Source organism: Erigeron canadensis, chromosome 3 (genome assembly GCF_010389155.1).
Source record: "Erigeron canadensis isolate Cc75 chromosome 3, C_canadensis_v1, whole genome shotgun sequence".
In the NCBI taxonomy this organism is placed as follows: Eukaryota; Viridiplantae; Streptophyta; class Magnoliopsida; order Asterales; family Asteraceae; genus Erigeron; species Erigeron canadensis.
Window position 1 is genome coordinate 31,856,536 of NC_057763.1, and position 15,764 is coordinate 31,872,299.

Genomic DNA, 15,764 nt, shown 5'->3' on the forward strand with positions numbered 1-15,764 from the left:
GAGTGTTGGTACGTTCGTACACAAATAACACAAACGCAAACACTTAGTTAATTAGAATTTATGCCAAAGTACTTTTTTCATCCCTATGGTTTTTCGAATAAGCATTTTTCATCATCGCTGTTAACTTTTGGCTAAAATCATCCCTGTGGTTTGCATTTTGTCCCTGCCGTTATAACTTTGCCGTTAACCCCCTCACATGCAAGTCACGGAGGGGCATTTTCGTCTTTTCATAGAGTTAAGTGCAAAAATCGTCCATGTGGTTTATGTTTTTTGCATTTTTCGTATTCGCCGTTAACAAATCCAGGAAAAACTTTCAAAAAAAACATAAAATTACAGTACCAATTTAAACCAAATAAAACAAAAACTTATATGTTTACATTTGAGGATCTGCTCAATCACTATCAAATGCAAACATGTACATACAATGTTTTAAATACCGGTTGTATTATCCGTAATACAGGTATCGGAGGGTACTCCGGTACAACTATTTCTGATATTTTCGGTAATACCGTTCCGGTACTTCACAATTTAAACTTTTTGAATTTTTTTAAAAATTATTTTTATAATATTTTAATGTTATTTTTTGTAATTTGCGAACTTTCTTGTATTTTGTTATAAAGTACTTATTTGGTTTTTTTAGTGAATTATAATTATATTTTGACTATTTTCGTTAAATTGTAGTAAGTTTTATAACATTTTCTAAAAAAATAAAATAAATTAAATTAGTTGTACCGGCCGGTACTGTAACACCCCAACAAGGCGGAATCATGAGGGTTATACAAATAGCACAACACGACATGGAAATTATGTAGAGCAAAGCTAAATGCATAAATAGGATTCAATAATCCGTTCAATCATTTAAGAATACAAGTACGAGCTCATACATAAACATAACCCTTAGTCGGGATAATGAATCACGGATCCATGAAAAGGTCCAAGTCCAATCCTAGCATCCAACGAGACTTCCAATACATCTTTAATCCACATATTCACCTGAAAAGTGTACTAAAACGCATCAACATAAAGTTGGTGAGTTCGTAGGGACAAGTATTAGGAAACAAGTGTCGGGATAACAACCGTTTAACCTTGATATAAACATAACTAGATCATTAAATGATCATATAACCTTGAAACCTTGATTTGGATCGATAAACGATCACATAACCTTGAAACCTTGATTGGGTCATTATATGATCTCATAATTGGGATCGTTAAACGATCCCCAAGCCTTGAAAACTTGATTGAATCATTTAATGAACCCCATAACCTTGATACAAACGCATAAAAATCATACAACCTTCATTTACATTTCAATCGAACACATAACCTTGATAACATAGCCAAACAATCACACAACCTTGATTCACAAAGAAAACGAACACATAACCTTAATAAACTAGCCAAACGATCATAGAACCTTGATTCACAAGCAAACGAACACATAACCTTGATAACATAGCCAAACAATCATACAACCTTGATTCACAAAGAAAACGAACACATAACCTTGATAAACTAGCCAAACGATCATACAGCCTTGATTTACAACTAAACGAACACATAACGATCATACATCCTTGATTGGACAGATAAACGATCCCATAACCATAATTTGATCAATAATTGATCATTTAACCTTGATACGAACATATAACGATCATACCACCGATGAAACACCATGTACCTACACTTCGTACGACTCTGCATTCAAAGAACCTTCGATGCTTATATATAGGGTCATCCGCAGCCTTCCCACCACATCTCCAATTCTTTGAATGCATCATCGTCTTCCATGTATGTACAAGTATCATAATCTCAATAAACATTCATAACCACAAGCATAATCAATTGAGTAACAAGTCTATACTTCAATCGAACAATCAATCAATCCACCAACAAGCGAACAAGGATGTACACTTTTCAACCTAAATCTCAATTGAGTAGGGAAGGTTATGAAACTCACCTTGATCAGCAAAAGCAAGCTAATTTCGGGTTAGATTTGAGTTATAAACGCTCAACAACCGGCACGTAATCACCACCTATCAAAGTATATCACATTATCATCATTTTTAACTCTAAACCCTAAACAAGTTGGTCTAGTTAGTTTAAGTCTAGTCACAAACCCACAAACGCTTCAACCACCTTCCCGGGCATGAACAAGACACTTTGACTCGGCATTTTTATAAATGGACAAGGATTCAGCCCCAAAAGGATTATACCATGAAAAAGTAGACTTTCTCACGATTCTAACGATAGGTCATATGACTCGATTGGACTTACGGATCAAAAGTTATAAGCGTTTAAAAACTGACGAAAATCGCAGCGCGAGAAGCACAAGTGCCTCGCGGCGCGACCCCAGGACCTCACAGCGCGATTCAGACCCCTGTGACACTCATTTGATCGAATTTTAGCCCTTCTCGACGCTAGGAAGCTCACTCCCGACGCAATTTAGTCCCGTTCAGCTCAAGCACGACCCAAACACCTTCCAAACACCATTTTTGACTTCCAAAATGATTTGTGATGATCCAAAAACCCATTTTTTATGCATTGCTAGACTTAAATAAACATAACCCATCGCATAAACTCAAATCATAACATCTAATCCATGTCTTAATTTTCCCAATCCATATCAAGAACACCAAAACCGTAATTTTGACCTAATTGAAGCTTGAGCCCGATTTTGATCAAGGAACTCATGGGTTCGACTTAGGAACATGATTACAAGCATACGATGATTATTTGAAATAGATTTGACTTACCAAAGCCTTCACCAAAGTGTTAAACCCGTTTTTGACCCAAAAGTGAAGATTTCTTGCACCTTGAAGCTCAAACTTTTGATATGTTGTTAAGATGATGATGAAAACCCCTAACAAATTCTTGCTTGAAACATAACTTTTGTGTATTAAATTCTAGAGAGAGAGTGTAAGAAAGTTGGTGTTCTTGCAATAAAGATAGTGAGAGTTATGGATAGAATGAGATGATTGGTGGAAGAATATTGGTGGAGATAAGGTTGGGTTGGGTCATGGGTAAGGGTATGGGTATGGGTTAGCCTATGGATTACCCACAACCACAATACTAGATAGATTATACCTTGACTAACATCAACATCCAAACTAAAACGATTAATCGACCTTGATTAGTACCTTGAACACAAATTAAACCACGAACAAAGTCGATCGTACATTTCTTGTTTAATATAAATTAGTCAAACGTACTTATATTTAACGGGTCAAATTAAGTCAAATTTCACGAACGTTACATGTACTAAATTGGATCCTCATATGTAGGTGTATATATAGGTTTTTGATTTGAGTTTGTTTTGGTTTTTGATTAAATTTTTGTTTGGAGGTTTGTTAAATACAAGGATGAAAAATGCAAAAACGACAAACCATAAGGACGAAATTTGCACTTAACTATAGGGACAAATGGGTGAAAAGACATATATGCCCCTCACGTGCAGGGTTAACAGATCCAAGGAAGAAATGCAAACCACAGGGACAATTTTAGCCAAAAGTTAACGGCGATAATTTAAAGTGCTTATATGAAAAACCACAGGGACGAAAAAAGTACTTTGGCCTAAAATTTAATTTGTATCTATGTCCGTTCGTTTAATTTTAGTAAAACAAACTCACAAACACGATCACTTAAAATCTTATATGAAATAATTTGTGTTAGTTAGTTCGTTTAGGTTAACTGAACATATATAAGAACATGAACTATTAGCTAGGTTATATTTTTGTTCGATAGTTGTTATAAGAATTACTTTTGTTGGATGATTGGTTATAAAAATTTGAGAAAAGTTTGATACCTTTGAAAGCTTAAAAATTAATAATTTTATTTTGGAGCTTGTATGAATATATAAAAAGAGATCCTTGATGGAATTATAACTAGCATTGTGACATTAGCATCACTTTTTAATTGACATTATTATAACTGGGCTTACAGCTATGAACTATATAACACAAATTGGACTAACTTTTGGGCCCTCAGGGTATGGTTCGTGTTTACTTGAGCAGCCTGCATAGATTCGTCTGGCTTTGCTTGTTGGTCTACACCCAAATCGAACTCTAAAATGGATATTCAAATACTTGTAGTAATAAAAAGGTATGAATAAGAAAGACTGAAAGAGGTCATAGACTTACGTGGAAGGCTTCCCTTTCATGGGCCATGGCATTGACGTTGTAGTCGTTTATGTATTATTTTGACCCATTACAACCTTAATTTAAGAACCGTCTATAAATACCTTTAAATCTTAATTATCACTCATTCTCAAGTCTCAACTACACTCTTGAGTCCTATTAATCTAGTTGTTCTCGTAAGAGAGGTAATACGAAACATACCCATACACACACTACTCTATATTGTCAATTCGTTACAACATTCGTGTAAATGGCAAAGGTGAGTAGTTAGATACACTTGGTTAGACGTTTAAGTTGTATATGTACGTTTTGCGCTTATTTAAATCCGCTAATCTAATTACTTCTATATATTTAATCATTTTTGCAGCAAAAGATTGTGGTGAAGGTGACCATGAACTGCCCGAAGTAACGTAGTAAGGCTTTGAAGATTGTAGTTAGTCTTTTTGGTAAAATCATTTTTTGTAATACTTGTCTAATGAATTGTTTTAACAAACGATTGAATGTCGCATTAATAGATATGTGAAAGAGTTTCCAAATACTGTTTAGCTAAAGCAATGAATTAAACAGGAGTCGAGTCCGTGTCTTTTGTTGGATCAGATAAAGACCGGATAGAAGTGACTGGTGAAGAGATGAACTCGATTGACCTAACAAAGTTGCTAAGGGAAGGTGTTGGATTCACCGAGCTGGTTAGTGTTGGTCCAGTGGAAGAGAAGGCCAAGGAAACGAAGCCAACAATTGTCCCTTGGCAAATGAATCCGTACGGGTACTATTTTAATGGCTATGGCATGCCCCACTACTATTAATGGAGTATATTAGATGGAAATATACTGACCATATTTTTAGCTATACATAATAAATGATACAATTATAAACTCTATCATATTCTTTTAAATGTCATAGATTAATTATCAAAGTCTTTTATACTAATTTTGATTGTGATTATTTTTTATTTGTATTATATAATAGTAGATGAAGTTCATACCATTGAATGATACATAAACCTAATTCATTTATATATTACATTAAGTGTTATATAGAACTAACAAATTTATATACAATAAAAATAGAAAAAGATAAATTTAAAAAGTCAAATTTGAATATTTAAAATGTGGCTAAAATACAGATTTAAAAGTTGTTGTAAAAATACCTTTCCAATATTTGATACCATGTATATATTTAGTTTAAAATCATTGCTTGAATAAGTAATTAGATTTACCTGTTCTTACTTTGTAATTGAGAAATTGATTGTGTCGCTTTGACTTTTTCTGAATTGTTCTATCAAAATATTTTCTCATATACTCCTCAAGTGTATTCGAGTTATAACCATTTAGGTTTGTAAATGTCTATAAATTAAGTGTATTTGACAAATATGACCAGTGTAGTAAATATTGTGAGAAAGTATATGGTGCCGAACCGAAACTTTGTTTTAAAACAATTTTCAAGTTTTACTACAAATGACTAAGCTAAATATAGGTCGAATGTTGCCACATATTTTGTGTAACATCGGAAAGAAGAGTAATAGCAGTAGCTTATTAAAAAGATCGAGCAAGAATTTTGTCGAGGTTCATAAAAACATGTCTTGACTAGTTGACTAGCTTAAAGCAAAAATTCTATGTAATAATTATTTTCTATTACATAACAAAAGAATAATTTCAAAACGAATGACTGGTACTCTTGATAGATTGAAATTTCACACTTATGTATTACCCATAGGCCTTGGTTGATATTTAGGATATATAACCCATAAACCAAAAGTTATATATTTGTGACAAATGGTTTTTTACTTATACAGTATTCACATCGATCTATATTTATTACGAGTAATATTATATCAAATAACTAATTTCTTATAAATAAAAAGGGTTTTGTTAGTGACAGCCTTTAGCGTTGTCAATAAAAACTAATTGGGTTAAAATTTGTACATTGCTGTTAGAAAAATCAGGGGACGGTTTTTAATATATAATATATAGTACAAGTTTTTAAGCATGTAATATATTGTTATTTTAGGGCTGTCATTATCATTTTCCAAATAAAAAAGCATGGGATTATAATTCATATAAGAATGATTATTATCAGATTAAATGTAGGCTTTTATGCATGATGAATGTACCATAACTAGTGCTTTAGAGGCGTTAATTACCAAATCCCTTAAAAGACAAATATGAAATATCCGAAGATACGAAAATACTTCTGGCTTATTACTAATCCACTTACTTTCTTAAGTGATATCTCAAAATACCCATAATAATTGCTAAATTTATCTCTCAACTCCTAAAATAACTATGCTACCCATTTTTATATTAATTATCTTCCTCAATAACCTACGCCATTCGTCGCCGCCACCACCACCACCCGTCGTTGCCTCCATCGTTAGTCGTCATCACCACCACCCGTCATTGCTGCCACAACCACTACCATTCGTTGTCGCCATGACTAGATTGACAACCACCTCGCTGCCACCATTTTGTGCAGGTTTCCTCTAGTTAATTTATTGTTAACTCTTGTACACTATAAGATTAACGTGGAATAATAGTGAGATTGTGAGAACGTGGAATAGCAAATCGTTAATATTTTGGTGAATATATATTGAAAACAGTTATCGAATCTTTTGTTTACTGACACATATATATATCTATCATCTTTCAATTCAACAAATTAAATGAGAAGTTTCCTCGTTGAGAGGGTAAGTCATATGTTTGTTGCCTTGCATATATACATGTGGTCGTCGAGGACTGGAGGTGATAGATTCGACGGGTTAATTTGTTTAGAAGACAACTGGTCAAATGAATTTCGTGAAGTTGCCTTAATTTAGTCCCGAGTCAAATATTTACTTTCGCTACACATATATAATATCCCTATTATCTTCACAACTCAACAAACAGTTTTCTAGTCTCATTCCTTGTTGGAAGGGCAGACCACGTTTGTTGTCTAGCAATCCTAACATACAAGTGTGTAGGTGTCATAGATTTGGCTGGCTTAGGTATTTCTAAGACATGTCAAATAAATTTGGATCAAACTATGTCTATGTGACTATGTATTTTGAGTAGACACGTACGTTGATACTTGAGTAGATATAGATCCGTTTACTTAATTAAACACGTCTTTTGAATTTTGATAATGATTATTGATTGAATTATGTGGTTGACTCGTAATTTTTGACTCGGATTGAAAATCAGATTTTTGACTCGTGACTCGAAACGTGACTTGACTCGTAAGAGTTGGGACATTTTTATATACTAAATAATATTATATAATTATGCATATGTGACATGTTTATAGACAAGGTATAAGTTGATTAATTATCTTAATACATTACTAAAATATTATATATTCAATACTTGTTGTAAGAGCGGTGCCTAGCAATCCTAGTATAGTGTAGGTGTCATAGATTTTATGTAAGATACATTACCAAAATATTACATATTCAATACTTTTGAGTTATAAACTTACCTTTTTTCTTCAAATGCCCACTAAAAGAATAAAAAATTACATATGCAACATATAAAATAATGTAACAATAAATGTGATAGATAAAATATAATCATATTATCAAGATACAACAATAATAAGTTTGCGACTTGTATTAACTCGTTTCAAATTCACACCGCGACTCGTAAGAGTCAGGAAAAAAAAAAGTCAACAACGAGTCACCTAGTTTTTGTTGTAAATCGACTCGACTCATAAGAGTTTAACAACTTTTAAGCGTTTTTTCAAACTACATGTAGATTATATTTTATTGTAGTGACATATTCTATCTACTTATACTGACCCATAACTAACAGGTAATCATAAGTTCTCAAGTTCGTAATTAACATTTCAAAACCTATTTTGATAGAGTAATAATATGTTTTGATAATGACAGTAATTAATTTCATCCACTTGCTAAAGCGCTCATGAGAGTAGGGATGTGATACTTCTACTACTACTTTTGATAAATTTACTACAGTGGTGTATTAAAAGTTTATACAGTCAGTTGTATAATCTGTACAATATGATAAATTTATCGAAAACTGTGGTACGAATACTCATGAGAGTATGGACCAGTGATCAAGGTCGTCAAGTAGGTGTTCAAGACTCTACATTCCATGTTAGTGTAACTACTACAATTGTCTTTTAAAAAAGCCTCGACTACCCATGAATATATGTCAACGTGAATGTCAAGCGGTTTTTCATATGATGTCTTAATTGAGTTCATATTAAAAAGCTTTCTTGCAAAATAAAATTTTAGTTTAAACCTTTAAATAAAACCCATTATTACCTAGAGAATTAGAGAAAACTCACAAATGTATATCATAGGTGAATATTAAATACATATAGCCATCCCAACTATGTTTAGGGTATGAATAAAATTTAGGTTATGAATAAAATATGAAACCTCTTGGGAGTAAACATGTAGTCTTGCAACATTAACTTTCAAATCGGTATTTAGTAAGACCACCACTACAAACGGGTCCTCTACGGTTTAACCAAAAAGACCATCGGTTTCTATAACTGTTGGAACAGTATCTTCGATTGATCGAGATCGTCGGTTTAGTTTGTCCGGATAACCAAAGGGAAAAAAATAAAAATAAAAAACTAATTTCCATCAAACGGTCTTATGTAAATTCGAATCAACCTTTTATGTTTAGAACAAATTAATCACAATTTATATCATTCCATGTTTTGGGAGCAAAAGATTCCGGATATACCGAAAAGCGAACTCTTAAAGCAATGAAAATAGTTCGCTATTATTGATATTTTCATTCGTTCTTCATCACATAAATCTAATATTAATCAAACATGTAATTAAGTATGAAAAGCTTACATAAATTACATAAAATAAGTATAAAATGTTTTAAATAACTCATAGAATATAAATTATGTATAAAATATGATTTATCCAAGAGTTACTTTGTTTACCCTAACCAAGTACAGTTTAGATAATCAAAACATTGGTCGTAAAAGTTGACAATCGAAAACACATATTGACCTAAAAAAAGCTGCCTATTTATAATTTGAGGACATTATTTACTCAAGGATTATGTTTATATAATGTCGTAAATATCCATAAATTATTAAATAATAATACTAGTTACGTATATGATTTCACCTAACTATTATTATTTAATAATTTATGGATATTTATGACATCATATAAACATAATCTTTGAGTAAGTAATGCTGTCACATTTCGTAAGATATAATAATACCGGTGGAAATAGAATGAGTATTACCTTTCTTGTTTGATGACACCAAACAATGAAAATAAAATGATAGAAAATGGAAAAACTTTCATTCTCACCATTCCATGCAAAATAGTAAGGATTGACGAAAATTTGAAACAATCAAAGTTTATATATATATATATATATATCATGGGTTTTTATAAAGGGGATAGATTATATACTGTTGGCAGTATATAACTCGGCTCCTGCACCCTCACAATCAGGGGGTGGTTTTTATTTTTAATCACGTGTAAGTCGAAGAAGATGATGTTTGTGAGAGTAGCAGTAGTCCTGTTAACATCATAATAGATTTTCCCTTTTATAAATTACTTTTAGTTACATTGAGTTAATAGCTTAATGGTAAGAAAGTCTTTCCTTGAAGACTTGGATTTGAGGATACCCAACTTCAACTTCAACTCTTAGAATGCATGGTTTCCTCTAATGTGTTATCGTGTATTTGACTGAACTATTAGGGGGTTTTCATCCTACTTACTAGGTATAAAGTGAAGGGGCTCTCTAGCGTGGACCTAGTTAAGACAAAATAGTCTATACCCTCCATTATGATATTTGATCCAGACCTGTCAAAAAAATATTACTTTTAATTATTTATATGAGAATAGAATTTACATTTATGTATTTTTTTATAAAAAAGATTATATTAATTTTGTTTATTTTTTCTCTTACGTTTATTTTCTGTTTATACTAAACGATGTAATTATTCTCTATCCAAATACTTATTCTATTTTTTACAATTTTTATTCTTTGTTGTATTTTCATTTTGATGATATCCTCGTAACAGAGGTTGATTATTATAAAACAAGTATTATACTAAAAAAAATAAGATAAAATATTAATCGTTTTATTATAATAAAATTGATGAACGAAGATTCATATAATAAAATATACACATTGATGATGTACAATAACTTTTAATTAAATGAAAATATTTATTTTATTTGTTGTACCTTAATGGTATTTTACCAAACACCCCATGAAATTGGATGAATAATTTTTCGTAACATTAATAATACATATGATCAAAATTCATAAAGCTTAATCATACATGTTAAGTTAAAATGTAAAGAAACGAAATACGTGTATCAGTGTATTATATAATCAAAAAAAAAAAACAATATATGATATCATGTCGACAGCTTTAATATTGTTTAATTATTATCTTTAAAGGAAAAGATTAAATTAAAGGCGGTTGGTATCCCGACAATTAAACCAGACTATTTGCAGCGATTATCGCTGTAAATAATGATGTTTTTGTTCATATCTAACTATTTGCAGCGATTACTGACAGGGGGTCGTTATTTTTTGTTAAATTTGCCATTACAAACAGAGAGGCCCGTAATATTTGCAGCGACTATCGCTGAGTCGTTGCAAATAATATGTATGGTCTAGATATCAAAAATGTGTGATTGGGATATAAATCCCTAAATTGTAACTTAAACAAAAAGGAAATTAGTATTGGTATCAATATCGGTATCACGTAACATGACGGTGCATCGTTGACAGCTAATATATAACACAATTTCATTCTTTCCCTTTTTTCCTTAAAAATTCCCCCATCTATCTTTCTTGAACCTCCTCTTACTCCAGATTCTTCAATTATTTCTTCTTCTTCTTCTCCTTTTATTTGTTACACAAAATAATACTAATTTAATCCCAATTATTTTTTCTATATCAAAATATTGATCTTAGTAGCAACTAATTAAGAGAAAAAAAAAATGTCTTATGCTTATCTCTTCAAGTACATCATCATCGGTGACACTGGTATTTTTATTTCCCTTTTCTTTTCAATTTCAAATTTTTTGTTATATTTATATTTATTACATATGTGTGTATGTATTTATGTATGATGATATGATATATATTTTTAGTTGCAAGATTTTTTTGTTTTGAATATAGTTTAGTAGTAGTTAGGATACAACTAAGAATTTGTGATCTAGATGATTCGAACGGATGAGGTTTTTCGTATTCGAAAAGAATACGATTCGACGTAGAAGCTTCTAGTTCTGATGCAGTCAATTTTTTTTGGTGAGATGATTTAACTAAAAGTGTGTAATGATGAGATGTTCATTAGATTTTAGATTGTAGGTGTCAAGCTTAAAGTGATCATCTAATTAACAACTGCAGATTAACCTTTTTTTTATTTGCTAGTTGCTTTGGATTTGTAATTCGTTCGAATCCGAGTCTCATATATAGAGTAAAATGTTCATTTATTAGCAATGTATTTGTTATAGCCATGTTTCATGATATGAAAGGCTCTCCACACTGGAAAATACTGTCACATGTCAGTACTTGAAGTAGTTTGCCATTTGTTCAATTGTTTAATGGCTTCTTCGAGCAATCTTTGCAGTTAATTAATTATTGTATAAGTTAGGTACCTCAATGATGCTAACTTAAGGGCTCCAAATTTCCCCATAATGTATGTTTGTTGTTTTCTTTTCTTTTCTTTTCTCCTCGATCCTCACCCACCTACACGTACACAATGGGTATTAATCGACTATGATATGCATTTGTTTACCACTCAACCTTCTCAACGAGGAGGATATCTGAAATCCTAAAAATGTTTTCTGAGTAATTGTATTAATAATCTGGCCATTCAGATGAGTAATCATATCAATATAACGTAGTACTATAATTGTAGTACCTGTACAGTTTGCATAATTAGCTTATCATGGTCTGGTCCAGAACATCTTATGGTTTTACTTTGCTGTTCCTTATTCCTTGCTTAGGTTATACAGCTTTAGAAGGTCGCTCAACATTTTAATGCCGAAGACTTTTTAAAATTCTTATTTTCTCTTACATTAAAGTGGATTGTTTAATGCACCTTTGAAATATACTAAATTCCCATCTATCAAATAGTCTGTATCATTTAAGCACCAGTTGCTTAACTAGCCTCTAATGTTTTTCAGAACAATACAACATTGTTAGTGTTGTTAATCAAAGATGATTGTTTTATTCAGGTGTTGGAAAATCCTGCCTTCTCTTGCAGTTCACAGACAAGCGTTTTCAACCAGTTCATGATTTGACCATTGGTGTTGAATTTGGAGCCAGAATGATTACAATTGACAACAAACCTATAAAGCTGCAGATCTGGGACACGGTTTGTTCCTACTTTAGTGGTTTATGGCATTTGAATTGCTAAATAGTGTAATTTAAATGTTCATTTTCTCCTGATAATTTTTCTGTCAGGCCGGTCAAGAATCATTCAGATCTATAACGAGGTCCTATTACAGAGGTGCTGCTGGTGCACTTTTGGTTTATGACATTACTAGGTATATTCGGAAATTTTTTAAGCTTCTGATTCTCCCATATATTAGTTTTGTAGTTTGGTTCTGGTTTCCTGTTTATGGAGAGTGTTCTTAATCGTTTATATGCAGGAGGGAAACCTTTAATCACCTTGCAAGCTGGTTGGAAGATGCTAGGCAGCATGCCAATGCAAACATGACAATCATGCTTATTGGTAACAAGTGCGATCTTGCTCACAGAAGAGCTGTTAGCACAGAAGAAGGAGAACAGTTTGCAAAAGAACATGGTCTTATATTCATGGAAGCTTCTGCCAAAACTGCCCAGAATGTTGAGGAGGTAGACACACGTTTGTAATAATAACTCAGGATGTTCTATATGGCTACTTTCACACGTTACTATTTGGACCCATTTACTTACAAATGGGTTGATTGGGTTATGTTTGATCTCCAACAGTTTAACAAGCAAAAAGTATTTTTTTATAGGAAACGGGTCAAACATCAACCAAAGTGTATATATTATGCATATCATGCCGTAAATCATTTTACTCAAAATCTTACATTATAGTTGAAATTATAGAAGTTTTGCAATCATATTACACTATCTATTTACAGCAAGCTTAGATCATGTCATTATTTGGTCAAGTACCGTCTTGAGTCTGTATTAAACAGATATATTGACCCAAGTCCATTTTAGACCCATTACCCACCCTGCTACCTGTTTTGCCACCTATAGATGTTATTATTGTTTGCCTCAATATATATTTGCTATTTCCTCTTTTCAGGCATTCATTAACACGGCTGGAACGATCTATAAGAAGATTCAGGATGGGGTTTTTGACGTATCAAATGAGGTAAGTGTTACCCTATATCTTTTTCTGTAGAACTATTTTTATTGGTAAAGCGTGGTATTGGCACCACCCTTGGTGCGTCGCTTATCCATGGGATTTATGCAAAGTGCCACCTCCAATAAATCGGCCAAATCTCCTCTATGAAGGCTGATGGCTTGAAAGGGAATTTTTTTAGCCCTATGGGGTTTAAACTTGAGACCTCCTTTCGAAGGAACTCAAAACTTCACTAACCACTAGGCTAAGCCACTTGGGTTAAACTTTGTATTGTTTGCATGGACATAGTTACTGTCTTAAGTTTTAACATATTTAGGGTAGATCGTAATATTACTATAAAAAATGTTGATGATTTTGCTATTCCTTAACTAAGCTGACATATTGTATTATGGGTATGGATGACAGTCTTATGGGATTAAAGTTGGATATGGTGGCATCCCGGGGCCATCAGGAGGAAGAGACGGGTCATCTTCTCAAGCAGGGGGTTGTTGCAGTTAAAAAATGGAACAATGTCTCTCTATAAACAACTCTTTTCGGATTTGATGCATAATCTTTTTTATATTAAGATATAAATTTGGTAAATATTTGTGTTTGCGGTGTGTATTTCTTGCGTTTCTTCAAAATCTGTATGTAAAAATATTGCTTGTTTTTGGTGATGAATATGCACAATTGCTCTAGCTTGCATCTTGCATCTTGCATGTGATTGTGTTCTTTGATGGAGTCCATTCTTTCTTTAGTTTTGGATCTAAGTTGAGAAATCTGTACATATTGCTTCTGAAGTTTTTCTAATCAACTTATGATGATAAATACTAGAGATTTCGATGGTATTAGTCGATAAGATGTAAACATGTATTGGTTTTATAAATGTTTCTCATTCTCATTGTATAAGAAAAATCTTTTGTTACGCTACTGTCATTACCACCATCCACACCGACACAAGGTGGCCCTAGCCCCAAGTTATATACCCCATTAAACTTTGTGAATTTGAATAGTAAAATACAAACCATTGTATTAATTCTATTAAGTCCCCTCATGAAACTAGCATAATCCACCCATAATCCACCCAAGCCACTTATTGCCAAACCCATGAAGCGTAAGCCCATTAGCGAAACATGAAAAACCCATGAAGCCCATAAACGAAACAAGAAAATCCCAATTGAGCGAGTCATAGGCTTTAGCTATATTCAAATTAGGGGGTGTTTGGTACAATGGAATGGAAATGGTGAAAATGGAATGAGAAACACTTCTCATGTTTGGTTGTAATGGAGAATGAGAAAGAGAATCGAAAATAGGGAATCAATTTCATTCCCTCAATTCTCTATGAAACGTAGAGAATTGATGGGAATGGAAATTTTTTAAATTTTATTTTTGTTTTAGTGATGTTATATGTATTAAATTTGATTATTATGTAAAATTTAGTATTTTTTATATATTCATTCTCTGCTTGTACCAAACGACGGAATCAATTCTATTTCCAAATATTCATTCTCTTTCCCACTATATTCATTCTCTATTACATTTCCATTCTCTTTAATTCACTCATACCAAATACCCCTTATGAAGTAGTCCTTGACTCCTTTCTCTTTTCTAACTTTCTTGGTCGATCGGATCAACCTCATTATAACTTTATAAGTCATTAGTATGGGTTGTCTAAGTGTCGACTATTTTAATAATTTTTATGAAACATATATGCTATCAAATGTTCTAAAAATTACCAGTTATAGCTACAATAACGACCTTGTTTACAAGCAAGTTTTCTCAAATATAATGTTAGTGCTATGGGCACCTTGTCACGGGCAGTACCAGTAAGGGGTAGAAGTGCCAATACCCCTTTAAAAATTCAAATTTTGTCATAAATTTTTAAAATTTTCTCACGGGTTATTAAAAGTTTTTTTTTCCTATACCACCTTTGCATATTGTTATCAAACTTTATACAAAATTCATTGTTAATTCGTTTTGTAGACAAAGGAAGAAAATAGAGGATTCTTATCTCTTAATTCTAGAGCCGCATTGTCCAGTATAAACGGAACAGGGGATATTTGTATATTCGCAAATAATATACCATCTTTACGTGGCCTCACACTCACTCAAAGTAACAAGATCACGTGATCCCAGTCACTAAATAAATAATTTACATAAAACAATGTCGTCGTATCAAATAGTTCTAAATCTGACTGATAAAGGTTTAATCACATGTTACCTTTTAGATGGTACTAAATTTCAAATCAAGTTTATAACACAAGATAATTAATCAGTATTACCGACTTTACATGGTTTAATAATAAGTATTTCAAAATTGTTCCAGAGTTCATGTTTATT

General features: G+C 32.2%; 1 protein-coding gene and 1 long non-coding RNA gene across 2 annotated transcripts; both read left to right on the top strand.

Annotated features, from left to right (window-relative positions):
* The first annotated feature begins 4,349 nt into the window (after positions 1–4,349).
* On the top strand, positions 4,350–4,951 carry LOC122590553. The gene is made up of 3 exons (XR_006322531.1): positions 4,350–4,398; positions 4,507–4,585; positions 4,707–4,951. It is a non-coding gene; the product is annotated as an uncharacterized LOC122590553 (long non-coding RNA).
* Positions 4,952–10,904: 5,953 nt separating this feature from the next.
* Positions 10,905–14,122, top strand: LOC122592487 (ras-related protein RABB1c). Its single transcript, XM_043764727.1, has 6 exons — positions 10,905–11,122; positions 12,319–12,458; positions 12,548–12,630; positions 12,736–12,940; positions 13,386–13,454; positions 13,851–14,122. Exons 1-6 carry the CDS (start codon positions 11,077–11,079, stop codon positions 13,941–13,943), a joined length of 636 nt encoding a protein of 211 aa, XP_043620662.1. The 5' UTR covers positions 10,905–11,076; the 3' UTR covers positions 13,944–14,122.
* The last annotated feature ends 1,642 nt before the right edge of the window (positions 14,123–15,764 follow it).

Coding starts and splice junctions, on each gene's coding strand:
- LOC122592487 (XM_043764727.1), top strand. CDS start 11,077: ATGTCTTATGCTTATCTCTTCAAGTACATCATCATCGGTGACACTG. Junction 11,123..12,318: donor CATCATCATCGGTGACACTG/GTATTTTTATTT, acceptor TGTTTTATTCAG/GTGTTGGAAAATCCTGCCTT. Junction 12,631..12,735: donor TTGGTTTATGACATTACTAG/GTATATTCGGAA, acceptor GTTTATATGCAG/GAGGGAAACCTTTAATCACC.